Consider the following 14,549-nt stretch of genomic DNA (forward strand, 5'->3'; position numbering starts at 1 on the left):
AAGGGGCTGACTCATACTCATACATTCTGCCAACCGCCCATCAGGAACCCCAGGTCACCTTGCATCCATAATCTTACATAATGGGTAATAAGTTCAGATAGTAGGTGTTCAAGCTACTTAACTCTGTTGGTGCTAGACTGAATGATGCTTTTACCTATCAGGCCAATGAGGGAGATTCCAATGTGTGGTGTGTTGCAGTCTGTGATTGACATTTACATGTTACTATAGCTCTGAAAATACCCCATAACCTCTGTCTTTCCTCCTTTAATCCGATATTCAAGCTCTCCCATTTCTACTCTAATTACTTGTGTGTTTCTTTCTGTTTGATATTGTATCCTGTGAAATGTGTTGCTGCAGTTTACTATGCTGCACTTTAGCTATATAAATGCTAGTTGTTGTTTGTTTGTCATGTGCTTACAGTTTGTCCTTTCTTCCACGATCTGCACACTTTGTAGATCAAATACAAGGAAAATGTTGGTCAAGGAACAGCAATCTCTGATCTGCCTGAGGTGCAGCGTGTGAAGGAGACACAGAAGAACATCAGCTCGGTAGCTGTTGATATGATCTCCCTTTTAACCCATCTCCCACCCATTGCTTTTCCTCTTACCATTTGAAAAAACTTTTTTGAACGTTTTGATGGATTTTTTTTCAATGTTCCTTTCAGTTTTGAAACTTATACATTTTCAAAATTGAAAAATAAATAACGCATTTTTGTCAGATTTTAAGTTGCAGATTGCATTCAGAAAGTACACCAAAAATAACATAACAAACCTATGAGTAGAATGTGAAAGTAGCAGCTAAAGTGTGAATTATGCAGCTCTGAAAGAAACAGTAGGAAAACAAGTAAATCATTCCATTTTGATGGGATTGAATCCGAAGCTCAAAGTTTTCATTTAATCCTTTTTTACTGCTGAATCACAATTTTAACATTTAAGATTTTTGAATACAGATTAATTTTGGCCCAAACAAATCATATTTTCATTAGCAAAAGCTACAATTCCCCTTCTGGCCTAGAGAGTGCAAATTGATGCAGTGCATATTTTATTCCTTTTCTTTCTGCTGTCCTCCTTTGCTGAATTGCTGACATTGTGGTATGGATTCATGCTTCTGTACCAGTTCATCACGGTAGTTTATCAAATAGCTTTCCTTGATAAGTAGACCATTCAATACTGTGAATATCACTATGAATCTTCATTCCAACTTTGTGGAAGCAGACATTGCTGGATTAACTCCATCATTGGTAATGCTGATGTAGATTTTCTCCTGTAGCCTCAGGGATGCTAAGACCATCCCTGCACAGGATATTTGTTGTTGTGGTAATATAGATCGGGATTTAAAGCACGTGTGAGTCAATGTAAAAATGCTTGATGACCTTATCCACCTGGCCAAGGGAGAAGAATTCCACACGTCGTTTGGTGCAGTCTGTGACTTGAGTTCATTTGAGTAAAAAGTCAAGCTGTTACTGTGCCAGGAATTGCATACCTTTCTCCTCTCTTTCCTCCTACGAGTTTTCCTAAGCTGTCCCTTCTGCCCTAATGTTGGTTTGTTGTCAAAGTTTGTTAATTGGTAATAGGTCCAATGAGGGGTACATTGGGACATTAAAGGCCAGATGTAAATGCTGGTTGTTTTGTTTCTTGTTTGTTATGTGCTTACTGTTTGTCCTTTCCTCCCTGATCTGCACACTTTGTAGATCAAATACAAGGAAAATGTTGGTCAAGGAACTGCAATCTCTGACCTGCCTGAGGTGCAGCGTGTGAAGGAGACACAGAAGAACATCAGCTCGGTAGTTGCTAGTTTGATTCCCTTTTTTTTAAACTCATGATTTCCCCCTATCCAAAATTCCTACTAGCAAACAGCAATGGCTTTTGAAATTTATGTAACTTTTTGCAAAATCTGTGAAACTATTTTTGTGAAATATACGCTTTATCAATTTTGAGATGTATATTTCATTGTGGGGTGAAATCTTAATGTGTAAGCAATATTTTTTCAAGAGCTTACAAAGCTGTGGAGAGAGAAAATAAACTAAAAAGCAGCAGTAAAAAAAAAGCCACAATTGCAATATCAGTGCAGCATCTAAAATGTGAATTATATAGGTTTCAAGAAAGTGGCTGGAAAGCAGGCTTTTGAACGCTGATGGAATTTGAATTAGAACCTCAAAGCTAACATTTAAGTCGTCTTATCTGCAGATCAGAAGTTAAAAGATGTTTTAAAGATTTTTGAATCCATATTGATTTTTGAAATGTACCAATTTGCATTATATATTCATGCTCTGGCAGCTATCCGCCATGTTAGACAAGGCTGTGTGCTTAGATTTTAGGATTGCCATTCAACTGTGCAAACGTACCATCAAGCTTCACCTTGACTTTCAGAAGCACAATTGTAGCTCCTTCCTTGTTGCCATGGCATGAACACACCTCAGAGTGAGAATGAAATAGAGACTGCTTTCTGGTTAATGATAATTGATGGCAAACTAGTTATTGTTCAGCACTGGATAGAGAATCCAATCTACAGTGTCGTACAGATTGTGACTTGACATTGTTCATTTGAAATTTCTGTTATTATAGTTCAGAATTCCTCTTCAAATCTTTCTGTCTATCTCTCTTTCCAATGCTAAGAAACTCATTAAAATTTACCTTCTCTATTTTTTTGCCACTTATGTAGATCCATGTCAAATTTTGTACAATATTTGCTTATCTGAAGCACCATGGGACATTTTTATTGTTCAGGTTCTATGTAAATGCACATTGTTGTTGTTTGTCACATGCTTATTGTTTGTCCTTTCTTCCCCGATCTGCACACTTTGTAGATCAAATACAAGGAAAATGTTGGTCAAGGAACAGCAATCTCTGACCTGCCTGAGGTGCAGCGTGTGAAGGAAACACAGAAGAACATCAGCTCGGTAGCTGTTGGTTTGATCCCTGTGTTAACCCATGATCTTCCCTCTTTGTCACCCAACTATTCAAAGCACTAAAACATCACTCATACAATGTTCTCCTTTTCTGCAGTTTCCTTCTCACTGTCATTTTAACAGATTTCCCCTGATTGCTGAAACAGAATTTTTGAAATTATTATCAACTTTGTTTTTGTCAAGGTAATGATGTTCTAACTTGTTGAGATTTTTGTGGAACTAACTGAAGTTTGTGTGTCTCTGTGAAGACAGTTTCACTGAGAGACAACTAAGAATGCTGGTTGTGATAGGGGTATGTTGGTTGGCCTGATCTTCTTCATAACATGCTAGAGTTACAGTAAACAGCAATGCAGCTTTATTGCACATTACATCTAGAGTACACCTGTCAATTAACTGAAAAGGCTTTTAAATACAAAATCAGTCGGAGCATGTTTGTAATCTAAATTTGAATTTCAGATGCAGAACTCCTTGGAATTAAAGTTCTGCTTTTGAATTGTTCACATTGAAGTTTGGTTTGACATTCTTTCAAAACTATTTTGACCGTAGCAATTAACCATCAACTTGAATTGCAAGAAGTTGCCTCAATTTCCTGCAATTAGTTTTGGCATTGAAAGCAATATATCTAAGGAATGGCCAAGGGGAATTCTCCACATCAATTTTGACAACCTCCTTCTGTATCTGCAGCAAAACCAGATGAAAATAAAGGCTACATTTCTTATCATTTTATAAAGCAAGTAGGGACTGGGGCCAAACAGAGGGCATGAGAATTTCTGCTCCTGAGCCTGGAGGACATATTTTTCTAATAAACCTGTTCAGAGATGTTATTGCACACCTCTGGAGCAGATGGGACTTAAACTCAGGCCTTCGGGTCCAGGAGCAAGGACAATACCACTGCCACAATTCCTCTGAGCCTGGAGGGGGTGTTTGTGTGTATTTGTGGCAGCTGGTATACCAAGTAAGCAGAGATTTCATGGCCTCTCTACATGTACTCTTGGACCTTATCAATAAAATCCTCAACAGTAAATTTATTGCATTCCAGCTTCAGTATTTATGGTTATGTAGGAGTCAAGTTGTCAGTGAAATTATGCCAATTATGCTGGAGGGCATTGTGGGGCATAATTGTGAGATTTCTTTCAGTGATGGAAATATCAGGAATTTCACCGTGACTGGTTGTCTCCTTTTTAAAGTGATCTTTCTGCAAAACATGTTCACAAGTTTGATTTTAACTAACTAATTTTCCAACTAATGAACTTTTTATTGTTAATTTGCTTCATTTCATATGGACATCACATTGAACTTCAGAACTGCATTTTCCTTTGATAGTTTGTGATTTCTTTGGCTCTAGTTAATTGATGTTTCAGTAATGTACCAATTCATCAGTTCAACTCCTTACTACTTGAACTTGTGTAACTTGTTGCAGTTTATGTGGGTCTGTGTGTTCCTGTTTGTCATGTGCTGACAGGTTGTCCTTTTCTTTTCTGATCTACACACTCTGTAGATCAAATACAAGGAAGGTATTGGGAAAGGAACTGCAATCTCTGACCTGCCTGAGGTGAAGCGTGTAAAAGAGACACAGAAGAACATCAGCTCGGTAGCTGTTGGTTTTAATTCTCTGTGCTAACCTGTAATTTCAGCTTCCCACAGCACTAAACACAAGTCACACCATTTCAATTGTTTTCACTTGCTTAATATCCTGTGTGTTTATATTTACATTTTTCTAATGAGTATTTTTTGTGGAGTTTAAATCAGGGCTGTGCCAACTTTAAGGGATTCTCTAAAGAGAAAGAAGGCAGTTTTCAGAATCTGTTTTTTCAAATAACTTTTAGAAAATCAATCTGTAACGTTATCCAAAGATCAAAGGTAGCACAAAATATTGTTGCCCTTTCAGAATCAGTACTTCACTGGACTTGACATCTTTCGAACTAGCTGTTCACTGGATTCAGGCTATTTTGAAATCGGCATTCCTCGGGATTCAGAGATTTGATGAATTCAATTCTCTGTTGCATTCAGTGCTCAATGCTTGATATGCCAAGCCATATCTTCAGTTCCAATTTTTTTAATCAACTATTTATAACACAGTATTAGCCCTTTGCTGCTTCATCAGCACAAACAGGTTCTAGCTACAATAATCTTCTGTGAAATCTGAAATGATCCTAGTTCACATATCAGTTTGAATTCCAAATATTCTTGGGCATGCATGAGAAAAGCATACTAGGAAAGCAGCAAACAAATTTGCCAACATCAGAATACAAATTCACTTTGTCTTTAATCTACCTATGTTCAGAACAACATAAATTCTCATTCATTAAAAATATCTGTGTATGATTGTTCTATCTGCTATCTGGGCAATGTAATTGTTGTTTTTACCTCCAGAATAAACACCATCTAAGATATTTTTGATTCAGACTAATTGAAAGTACAGATAGTGTACTGCAAGTGCTTGCATTTGAATTTCTGACTGCCTCCTTGGGTAGTATTTGTAATCAGGAATGGGTAATTCCATTCTCTGAAACCAAGTTTTGGCATAGTCCTGACCACTTTTTCTCATCCACTACATTTTCGCTAAAGCTGTTTCATTTTTACTTTAATAGAAACTAATTTTTGTTAACATCTTATTTTTTTAAACTTCTCAACCTTCATTTTTAACCTCGTCGAGTTTTATTTCTGGTGAGTATTGAACACAATCTTCATTTTGGGTGCTTTGCTTCTGCAGGTCTTATACAAAGAGAACTTGGGTAAAGGAATCGCTGTGGTGTACACCCCAGAGATGCAGCGCGTTAAACGCAATCAAGAAAATATTAGCTCGGTATTTAAGTTAAAACCATATTCACTGTTTTCCTTTTGCATTCTAACTTTTCCCTATTTTTTTGCTAATGCTTCTTTCCTCCTTTCTCATTCTTAATACCATAATGACCGTGGCATTTTTACTATAACTACTGGTACTCCAAAGGCCCACTGACAAAAAAAAACTAAGATTATACATAAGAGCGATGCGATGTTTAATTGGTGCCTCTCAAATTCAGCTCATTTTGTTAATGTGAGAGGGAAAACACATAAAGACATCTTTAATTGAGGTGTTATTACTTAGTTGTCTGTCATTTACTTAGCTTTTCAAAATAAAATAAAACATCATGGAAAATTAGACACTATAAAAAACATGGGAAACAAAATAATACCCATGAAACTTTGTGGTTGGTTCATGACCCCACTCTTGAAGTGTTTAGTTTTCTTGCTAGCTGGGAGCTCTCTCCCAATCTTGTCCTTACATCTGTGTGCAGGCCAGTTGATTACAAGGAAAGGGAGGGATGAGAAAAACAAAACATAGTGCCCACCAATGTGTATCTTTATTATGTTCTAACACTCAGTTTACTATTAAATTGTGACTTGAATGCACCTAAAATCGGTTTGTCAGAAGGACATTCCATTCTAGTCCAACAATTGGTCCTGCTTAATCCAACCCCATTTCCTTGCACTTTTACCTTTTGGAATGTGCCTTTTTCATTTCTTTTTAGTTTTCTAATTCCTAATAAATAGTATGTTCTCTGTTTTAATGTCATCTTATGGCTTTCATGTCCTACAAATCCTTTGGAAGCAGAATTCTCGTGACGAATAACTTAACAAAATTGTTTGCTATCATGCTTACCTGTTATAGAGACGTACAGCATAGAAACAGACCTTTGGTCCAACTCGTCTGTGCCGACCAGATATCCTAACCTAATCTAGTCCCATTTTGCCAGCATTTGGCCCATATTCCTCAAAACCCTTCCTATTCATATACCCATCCAGATGCCTTTTAAATGTTGCAATTGTACCAGCCACCACTACTTCCTCGGGCAGCTCATTCCTTCACACACCACCCTCTGTGTGAAAAAGTTGTTCCTTAGATCCCTTTTTAAATCTTTCCCCTCTCACCCTGAACCTATGCTCTCTAGTTCAGGACTCCCCCACCCCAGGGAAAAGGCTTTGTCTATTTATCCTATCCATGCCCCTCATGATTTTATAAACCTCTGAGGTCACCCTTCTTTGGTGCAGGGTCCTTGTAGTTTGCAATGCCAACCTCATAAACAATGGCAGCACCAAACTGGGACAAGGTGCCTTCTGTAAACCACAGAGGGATAATCAAATAATTTATGGCTAAGAATGTTGGCAGCAGAGACCAGAAACAGTGAGTCATGAGTTCATGGAATGCCCTGCCAGTAGCAGTGGTGGACTCTCCCTCTTTATGGGAATTTAAACGGGCATTGGATAGGCATATGGAGGATAGTGGGCTAGTGTAGGTTAGGTGGGCTTGGGTTGGCGCAACATCGAGGGCCAAAGGGCCTGTACTGCGCTGTATTTTTCTATGTTTCTATGTAACATGTTTTTAATTTAAGCAGCAAAATCTTTTCCATGTTTGATAAGTGAATAAATGAAATCACGGTCCTAGTTTGATTGGCTATTTTTAAAATTTATTTTACATAAAAGTACCCGTAAAAATGCAAAAATATTGTGTAATAGACAAAATAATTCTTTAAAAATTCATCTCCACTGTTAATACGAATTGTTTTTGGAGATCATTCATGCTGAGGAGGCCCATAGCATTATAATATAAGTCAGAAGCAAAGTTTTTTTTCCCTCTTATACCTCAAAACCAAAGATTGAAAATTAATCTCATTAACTTGCTTAAGTCTTATTCCTAACAAAACAGCTAACCCTATCATCACCACAACTCTGCACCTAGGTAAAGTAAATATGGAGAAATGAGATACCCTAGTTCAGCAATTTCCCCCTTCCTCTTACAGATACTATACTCTGACAGCTTCCGGAAGCAAATACAAGGTCGAGCAGCTTATGTGTTGGACACACCAGAGATGAGACGTGTCCGGGATTCTCAGCGCAATATATCAACGGTAAGTTAATATCAGTGCCTGCCTCCTTCATGTGTTTTTTTCAGTTGTTATTAAAATGTTCCAAAAACTTTTTTGTTATCCTTCCAATTAAGCTACGTATTAAGTGCAGCATACACTCAATAAAAATTACATAAGCATATTCAGTGTGCTCCATAAATCAAAGTTAAAACTCACACAAAACAAGGTTATAGTCCAACAGGTTAATTTGGAAGCACTAACTTTCTGAGCGCTGCTCCATCAGGTGGCTGTGGAGAAGAATTATAAGACACAGAATTTATAGCAAAAGATCACCGTGTCATGCATGCAGCTGATACAATATGTTGAACAAACCTGGATTGCTAGGAGAAAGTGAGGACTGCAGATACTGAAGATCAGAGTTAAACAGTGTAGAGCTTATACTTGAAACGTTGACTCTGCTGCTCCTTGGATGCTGCCAATCCTAGATTGCTGTTAAGTTTTTCATGTTTTAGAATGGGTTGCAGGTTTTGGTTCATTAATATGTAAATCCCAAAACTTCTTTCAAATCACATTCTCAAGCTAAGTTAAGGTTTTATATAAAAAAAAGTGACATCTCAGCTCAGACAATGCATTCAAGGTGTGAGGTTAGAGTCTGTCTGTATCCCAATCTTGATTCAGATAGGTTCTATTCCCAAAGTAGGAATTTATAAAATGTTATGTGGATTGATTGCCTGCAGATTGTGTGCTTTTTGAACAAAATAGAATGGTTCTCCAATTCCAATTTCAGAATTGCAAATGCTGATTCACCCCGCAGACGTGTGTGTGTGTGTGTGTATGAGTCTGAAAGAGAACTTGTGTGTGAGATAGGGTCTGTGTGTGTGTGTGTGACTATGTATATGTGTGAGTGTATAGTGTAGCGGAATCACCTAAAGTGTGAGACACTCTCACACTCGCACAAACTCTCTCTCAGACACACATATACAACCCCCATACACACACAACACACACTCCACTCTCACACTCTCTCCCACACACAAACACACACATACTCTCTCTCTGCTTCCCTCTCCTTTATATACATGCACACACAAAATAAGTCTATGGAGTGAATGTGCATTGGCAGAATTGTAATTCCAGATACATTCTATTTTGTTCAAAAACTACATAATCTGCAGGCAGTCAATCTGTTTAACATCTCATAAATTCCTACTTTGAGAATAGAACCAGTCTGACTTAAGATTGGGATACAGACAGACACTATCTTCAGACCTTTAATGCATTGTCTGAGCTGAGATGTCACTTTTGTTTTTTTTAAAACCTTAACTTATTTTGGGCAGCATGGTGGTACAGTGGTTAGCAATGCTGCCTCACAGCGCCAGAGACCCGGGTTCAATTCCCGCCTCAGGTGACTGACTGTGTGGAGTTTGTACATTCTCCCTGTGTCTGCGTGGGTTCCCTCCAGGTGCTCCGGTTTCCTCCCACAGTCCAAAAATGTGCAGGTTTAGGGAATTGGCCATGCTAAATTGCCTGTAGTTGAAAAATGTGGTGCTGGAAAAACACAGCAGACCAGGCAGCATCTGAGGAGCAGGAGAATCGACATTTCGGGCATAAGCCCTTCTTCAGGAATGTGTGCCCGAAATGTCGATTCTCCTGCTCATCGGATGCTGCCTGGTCTGCTGTGTTTTTCCAGCACCACATTTTTCAACTCTGGTCTCCAACATCTGCAGTCCTCACTTTCTCCTAAATTGCCTGTAGTGTCAGGCAAAGGAGTAAATGTAGGGGAATGGGTGGGTTGCGCTTCGGCGGGTCGGTGTGGACTTATTGGGCCGAAGGGCCTGTTTCCACACTGTAAGTAATCTAATCTAACCAATCACGAGAATGTGATTTGAAAGAAGTTCTGGGATTTACATATTAATAAACCAAAACCTGCAATCCATTCTAAAAGATGAAAGACTTAACGGCAATCAACGTTTGTTCAATATATTGCTTCAGCTAGGTGCATGACACTGATCATTTGCTATAAATTCTGTGTCTCATGATCCTGCTCCACAGCTGCCTGATGAAGGAGCAGTGCTCCAAAACCTAGTACTTCCAAATAAACCTGTTGGACTTTAACCTGGTGTTGTCTGATTTTCCTGCTCCTCAGATGCTGCCTGAACTGCTGTGCTTCTCCAGCACCACTCTATCTCCAGAATCTGGTTTCCAGCATCTGCAGTCATTTTTTTTACCTAGTTGATTTTTAACTTTGCACATCCCAGTTCAACTCCAGCACCTTTATATCATAAATCAAAGATAAAGTAGAAACTAAATTTGTCTGAAAACTATTCTTCAATTTTCTCTCCTTTTTCTACTTTATACCTTCAGAAAGTGATCATTCATGAGGGTTAATGCTTCAGTACCTTGCTAAAGCTTCCATTCTCCAAAACACAAGCCTAATAATGGGTGACAGGCGATTTGGCAAAGGAGGGTGGTCAGAGTCCAACATCTCAAGTCCAAACATAGTCTTTCCTTATACATTGCCCTCACATTTTCCAGTTGGGTTCTCTGCTTTGTGATTATAATGGTTGGTGTCTTGCTCTACTTATGCCAGAGTTAACTATTATAGCATAGACCAAGGATTTTGTGGACTTTAATAGAGTCATAGAGATGTACAGCATAGAAAATGATCCTTTGGTCCAGCTCATCCATGCTGATCAGACATCCTAAATAAATCTAGTCCCATTTGCCAGCATTTAAACCGTATCCCTCTAAATGTTTCCTATTCATATACTCTTCCAGATTCCTTTTAAATGTTGTAATTGTACCAGCTGCCACTTCCTCTGGCAGCTCATTCCAAACATGCACCATCCTCTGTGTGAAAAAGGTGCCCTTCATGTCCCTTTTTAAATCTTCCCCCTCTCACCGTAAACCTATGCCCTCTAGTTTTGGATTCCCCCACCCCAGAGAAAAGACCATGTCTGTTTATCTTATACATGCCCCTCATGATTTTATAAACCTCTGTAAGGTCGCCACTCAGCCTCCGACACTCCATGCAAAATAGTCCCAACCTCTTCCTATAGCTCAAACCCTCCAACCCTGACAACATCCTTGTTAATCTTTTCTGAACCTTTTCAAGTTTCACATCCTTCCTATAGGAGGGAATCCAGAATTGTACGCAATACTCCAAAAATGGCCAAACCAATGTGCTGTACAGACACAACATGACCTATCAACTCCTATACTCAATGCACTGACCAGTAAAGGCAAGCAAACAAACTTGTAGTTTTAGACCTGTCAGTGAACAACAATCCAGATATAAACCAAGTTCACTTCAATAAAGTAATAAAGCAACACAAAGTCACCTTATCTACTATTGTTCCTATCACACTTCAAGTTAAAACAAAATGAATGTGAAATACTTAATATTTCCATTGCAGTTAACAGCCTGCAAGAAGTTATACAAATTTGAATGAATTTTATGCTCATAATCCAATAACTCCCATTAGAATTTATTTGCTTATCAGATGTATTGGTCCATTCCACAAGCAAAGCAAATATTTCTAACAAGATAGTTTTGTTCAGGCCTAAGGAGAAAGTCAGGACTGCAGATGATGGAGACCAGAGCTGAAAATGTGTTGCTGGAAAAGCGCAGCAGGTCAGGCAGCATCCAAGGAGCAGGAGAATCACCGTTCTGGGCATGAGCCCTTCTTCAGGAAAGAAGGGCTCATGCCCGAAACATTGATTCTCCTGCTCCTTGGATGCCGCCTGACCTGCTGCGCTTTTCCAGCAACACATTTTCAGTTCAGGCCTAAGGACAAATCCAAGTATCCACAGCTCTCTGAAATTCATTTCAGTTTGTCCCCTCTTCTAGCTTTTCTCTGAAGTACAAAATTTCATGGGATCTTTTTATTGGCATTTGATTAAACAATCTGCCAACTTTTCTTCAAAACTCACAACTATGGACTTCTCAACTCATGCTTAGGTTTCACTACATTCTCCAAGATTATTTTCATTTTGAGGGTTACTGTAGATATTTTCCTCTTCTATTAACCTAGGAAAATCTTCCAGCCTCTTTTTCCCTCAAACTTTGTCTCTAAGTTGAACACCAGCTACTATACATATCTCAAATAATTGATGTATTTTCTCTGTTTACACTGTAGGTCTTGCTAACATTTATCTCTTTCATTCCCACAACTCATGTTAGTTGATATCCTCCACTCCTGCTAACTGCCTGCTTCTGGGTGCAAACTCTTCCACTGATAAATTACATCTAAGAAATGTTGTCTCCCCAGAGTCGACATTCATGGCAATGTGGCATATGAGGAATATTCAAAACAGAAATGTGAATTACATATCTTTCCTTTTCAAAGCAATCCATACTTTGTGAGGCACATGATTATATCTTTAATGGGCATAATTGCCCTGTCTTCAGACTCCTTGATTCTTCCAAGAGGTTCTCTTATTTTCAAAGATGTTCTTAGCCAGTCTGCGCTGGGAACAGCATGAATAATTTAAATTCCTTACAAAGACAATTATCAAAGTCTTGTTTCTATCAAGAAACTCAAAAGAAAGTCAATTGGTTTATCTTATTAAATTTTAACTTCATTAAATAAACATGGATGACCCTTTGAACTATAATTAACTCAGCTCTGTTTACCAATTCCTCAGCCTAATGTTTCCATTCATCTACAGTTAACATTTTACATCCTAAAACTAATTCCGTGGAAACACGTGAATTATGGAGTCGGATATTTGAGTTGTAGAATAATAGGAAGTGTGTGTTTAAAAAAACATAGTTGATAAAGGAATTATAGTAAAGAATATTAATGTATTAATTTACAACTTTGTTTTCCTTATGTTTTGTAGTGGATGTGTTTTAAAATTCTCCTTTTTTCCTTTTCCATGTGGTCACATAGCTTTTAATTTAAAAACAAAGACTTCAACACTAGTTGCCATATTACTGATGGTAGGCCGTTACTACTGATTGCCCAGTAATCAGTAATGCTAATGATCTCCCATACTCTATACAGAGGAACCCCGATTATCCGAATGAGATAATGGGCAGTATTTCGTTTGGATAATCGATAATTCAGTTAATTGATTCAATGCCTCTTCTCTGGGGCCCAGAGATTTCTGAAGTTTCCTTTTTCCTCACTCTGCCTGCCTTGCTCCCCCTCTGTCTCAGGGTTTGTTTCTGAGCAGACACACACTTTTGTGTGTAAGGGACCTGCAGCATTGCCGAATCCTACCCCTGCAAACCCCCCCTCCCCCCCCATCAGTTCAATGGGATTGACACCGTGAGCACTTGCTACGTCTGCTCGAGTTCAGAACACTAGGCAGCAGCACACCACACGTGAGCTCCCATCCCCTATCCGCTCCCACCCCCACCCTCCGTCTGCCCCCCAACCCCATCCAACCTTGCCCCCATCCGCCCTGGCTACCCCCTCCCCCCAAGGCCGCTGGACTGAACACTTACAACAACAAGACTGCTGCTGCTTTTTTGGTGGGGGGGAAGAGTCTCAAAAAGCACACATGTATCCACACCTTCTTATTGCAACCTTTTGACAAGTTCCACCTTTGCCCTGTACAGGACAATGTTGGAGAGATTATCTGGGGAAGGGGAGTTTAGGATACACCCCTGTGAAGAACTCCAGGGAAAGTGCTCTCGGCAGTATTTCAGTAATCCGGGTTCATATTTAATCACTGTAAACAAAAGATGTAATCAGTGTTGAAACACCTCTTTGATGTAATGTTTCTATCAGGACTTCAAGACTTTCTTCAGATAATCTGAAATTCGGATAACTGATATTCAGATAACCGAGATTCCTCTGTACTTGTTATGGTTCAGATCAGGAACCATTTGGAATGGACTTGGAACAGTCCCTACTCCACTGCTTTGAACCTAGTTGCAATAACATTTTGCAATTGACATGTAATTTCTTTTTACTTGCCACTTCATCTTAATTGGTCATATTCTACCACTGTCATCATTTTGTGGAGTCTAACTTTGTTATGTCAAAAATATAGTGTATTCATAAAAAATATCATAGTCACAAACACAGTTCAGTTCTACACAGTAGCATATCATCTCTATCCAAACAAACCAAAGGCATCTCTTGAAGTAGACTATATTTACATGTATTTGAGGCATTAGGAGGGTCTGATATTTGAATGGACTCCCACTTCAGTAGGAAGACGGTGGTCTTTCCCACTGCACCTCAATAGCAGCCTTTTTTAAATTTTAAAATGTACTTTATTCATAAAAAATCTTTGTATATATACATAGTCAAAAATGCAGTTCATTTCTGTACAGTAGCATATCAATGAAGCAAAGACATCTCTCACACATATAAGGCTACATTTACATGCATTTGATTGCCCCACTTCAGAACATGAGAGCATATTGGAGACTGACATCTTCTCTTGCAGTCTCTCTTGCCTTGCAGAGGGAACAGTGTACCTTGTAGGAGATGCTGGCTTTTGTTGCTTGTTCCATTGACTGACCTATTTTAAGAAGGTAGGAATTACTTCGTTTGCTAAGTATTTTCCAACTTCAAAGGTAAAATACCATGAAGACTTTGAGAAGACCAAGGGAAGCTTCACGTCTGTAGTCACTGATCCCATTACTGAGCGCGTAAAGAAAAACATGCAAGACTTCAGTGACATCAGCTACCGCGGCATCCAAAGACGGGTTGTAGAGATGCAGAGGCGACGTGTGGAAAATGAAGCAGAGAGCCTCACAGGTTGGTGACTGCTTTGAACACCTCTGTAGCTTCTATTACAACCATGACCTAAAAAATCAAAGCACTGTGTAA

General features: G+C 38.8%; 1 protein-coding gene across 19 annotated transcripts in view; it reads left to right on the plus strand.

Annotated features, from left to right (window-relative positions):
• Positions 1 to 14,549, plus strand: part of neb (nebulin) — a 299,811-nt gene that overhangs the window by 275,642 nt on the left and 9,620 nt on the right. For 18 of the 19 annotated variants that reach the window (XM_060827055.1, XM_060827069.1, XM_060827066.1 and 15 more), the window contains 7 exons: positions 456 to 548; positions 1,691 to 1,783; positions 2,807 to 2,899; positions 4,407 to 4,499; positions 5,622 to 5,714; positions 7,690 to 7,797; positions 14,294 to 14,477. In XM_060827055.1, the coding sequence (XP_060683038.1) occupies positions 456 to 548; positions 1,691 to 1,783; positions 2,807 to 2,899; positions 4,407 to 4,499; positions 5,622 to 5,714; positions 7,690 to 7,797; positions 14,294 to 14,477 (757 nt within the window). The remainder of the gene's footprint in view (positions 1 to 455; positions 549 to 1,690; positions 1,784 to 2,806; positions 2,900 to 4,406; positions 4,500 to 5,621; positions 5,715 to 7,689; positions 7,798 to 14,293; positions 14,478 to 14,549) is intronic. The other variant, XM_060827073.1, reaches the window with a different exon arrangement.

This window comes from Hemiscyllium ocellatum, chromosome 7, assembly GCF_020745735.1.
Source record: "Hemiscyllium ocellatum isolate sHemOce1 chromosome 7, sHemOce1.pat.X.cur, whole genome shotgun sequence".
NCBI lineage: Eukaryota > Metazoa > Chordata > Chondrichthyes > Orectolobiformes > Hemiscylliidae > Hemiscyllium > Hemiscyllium ocellatum.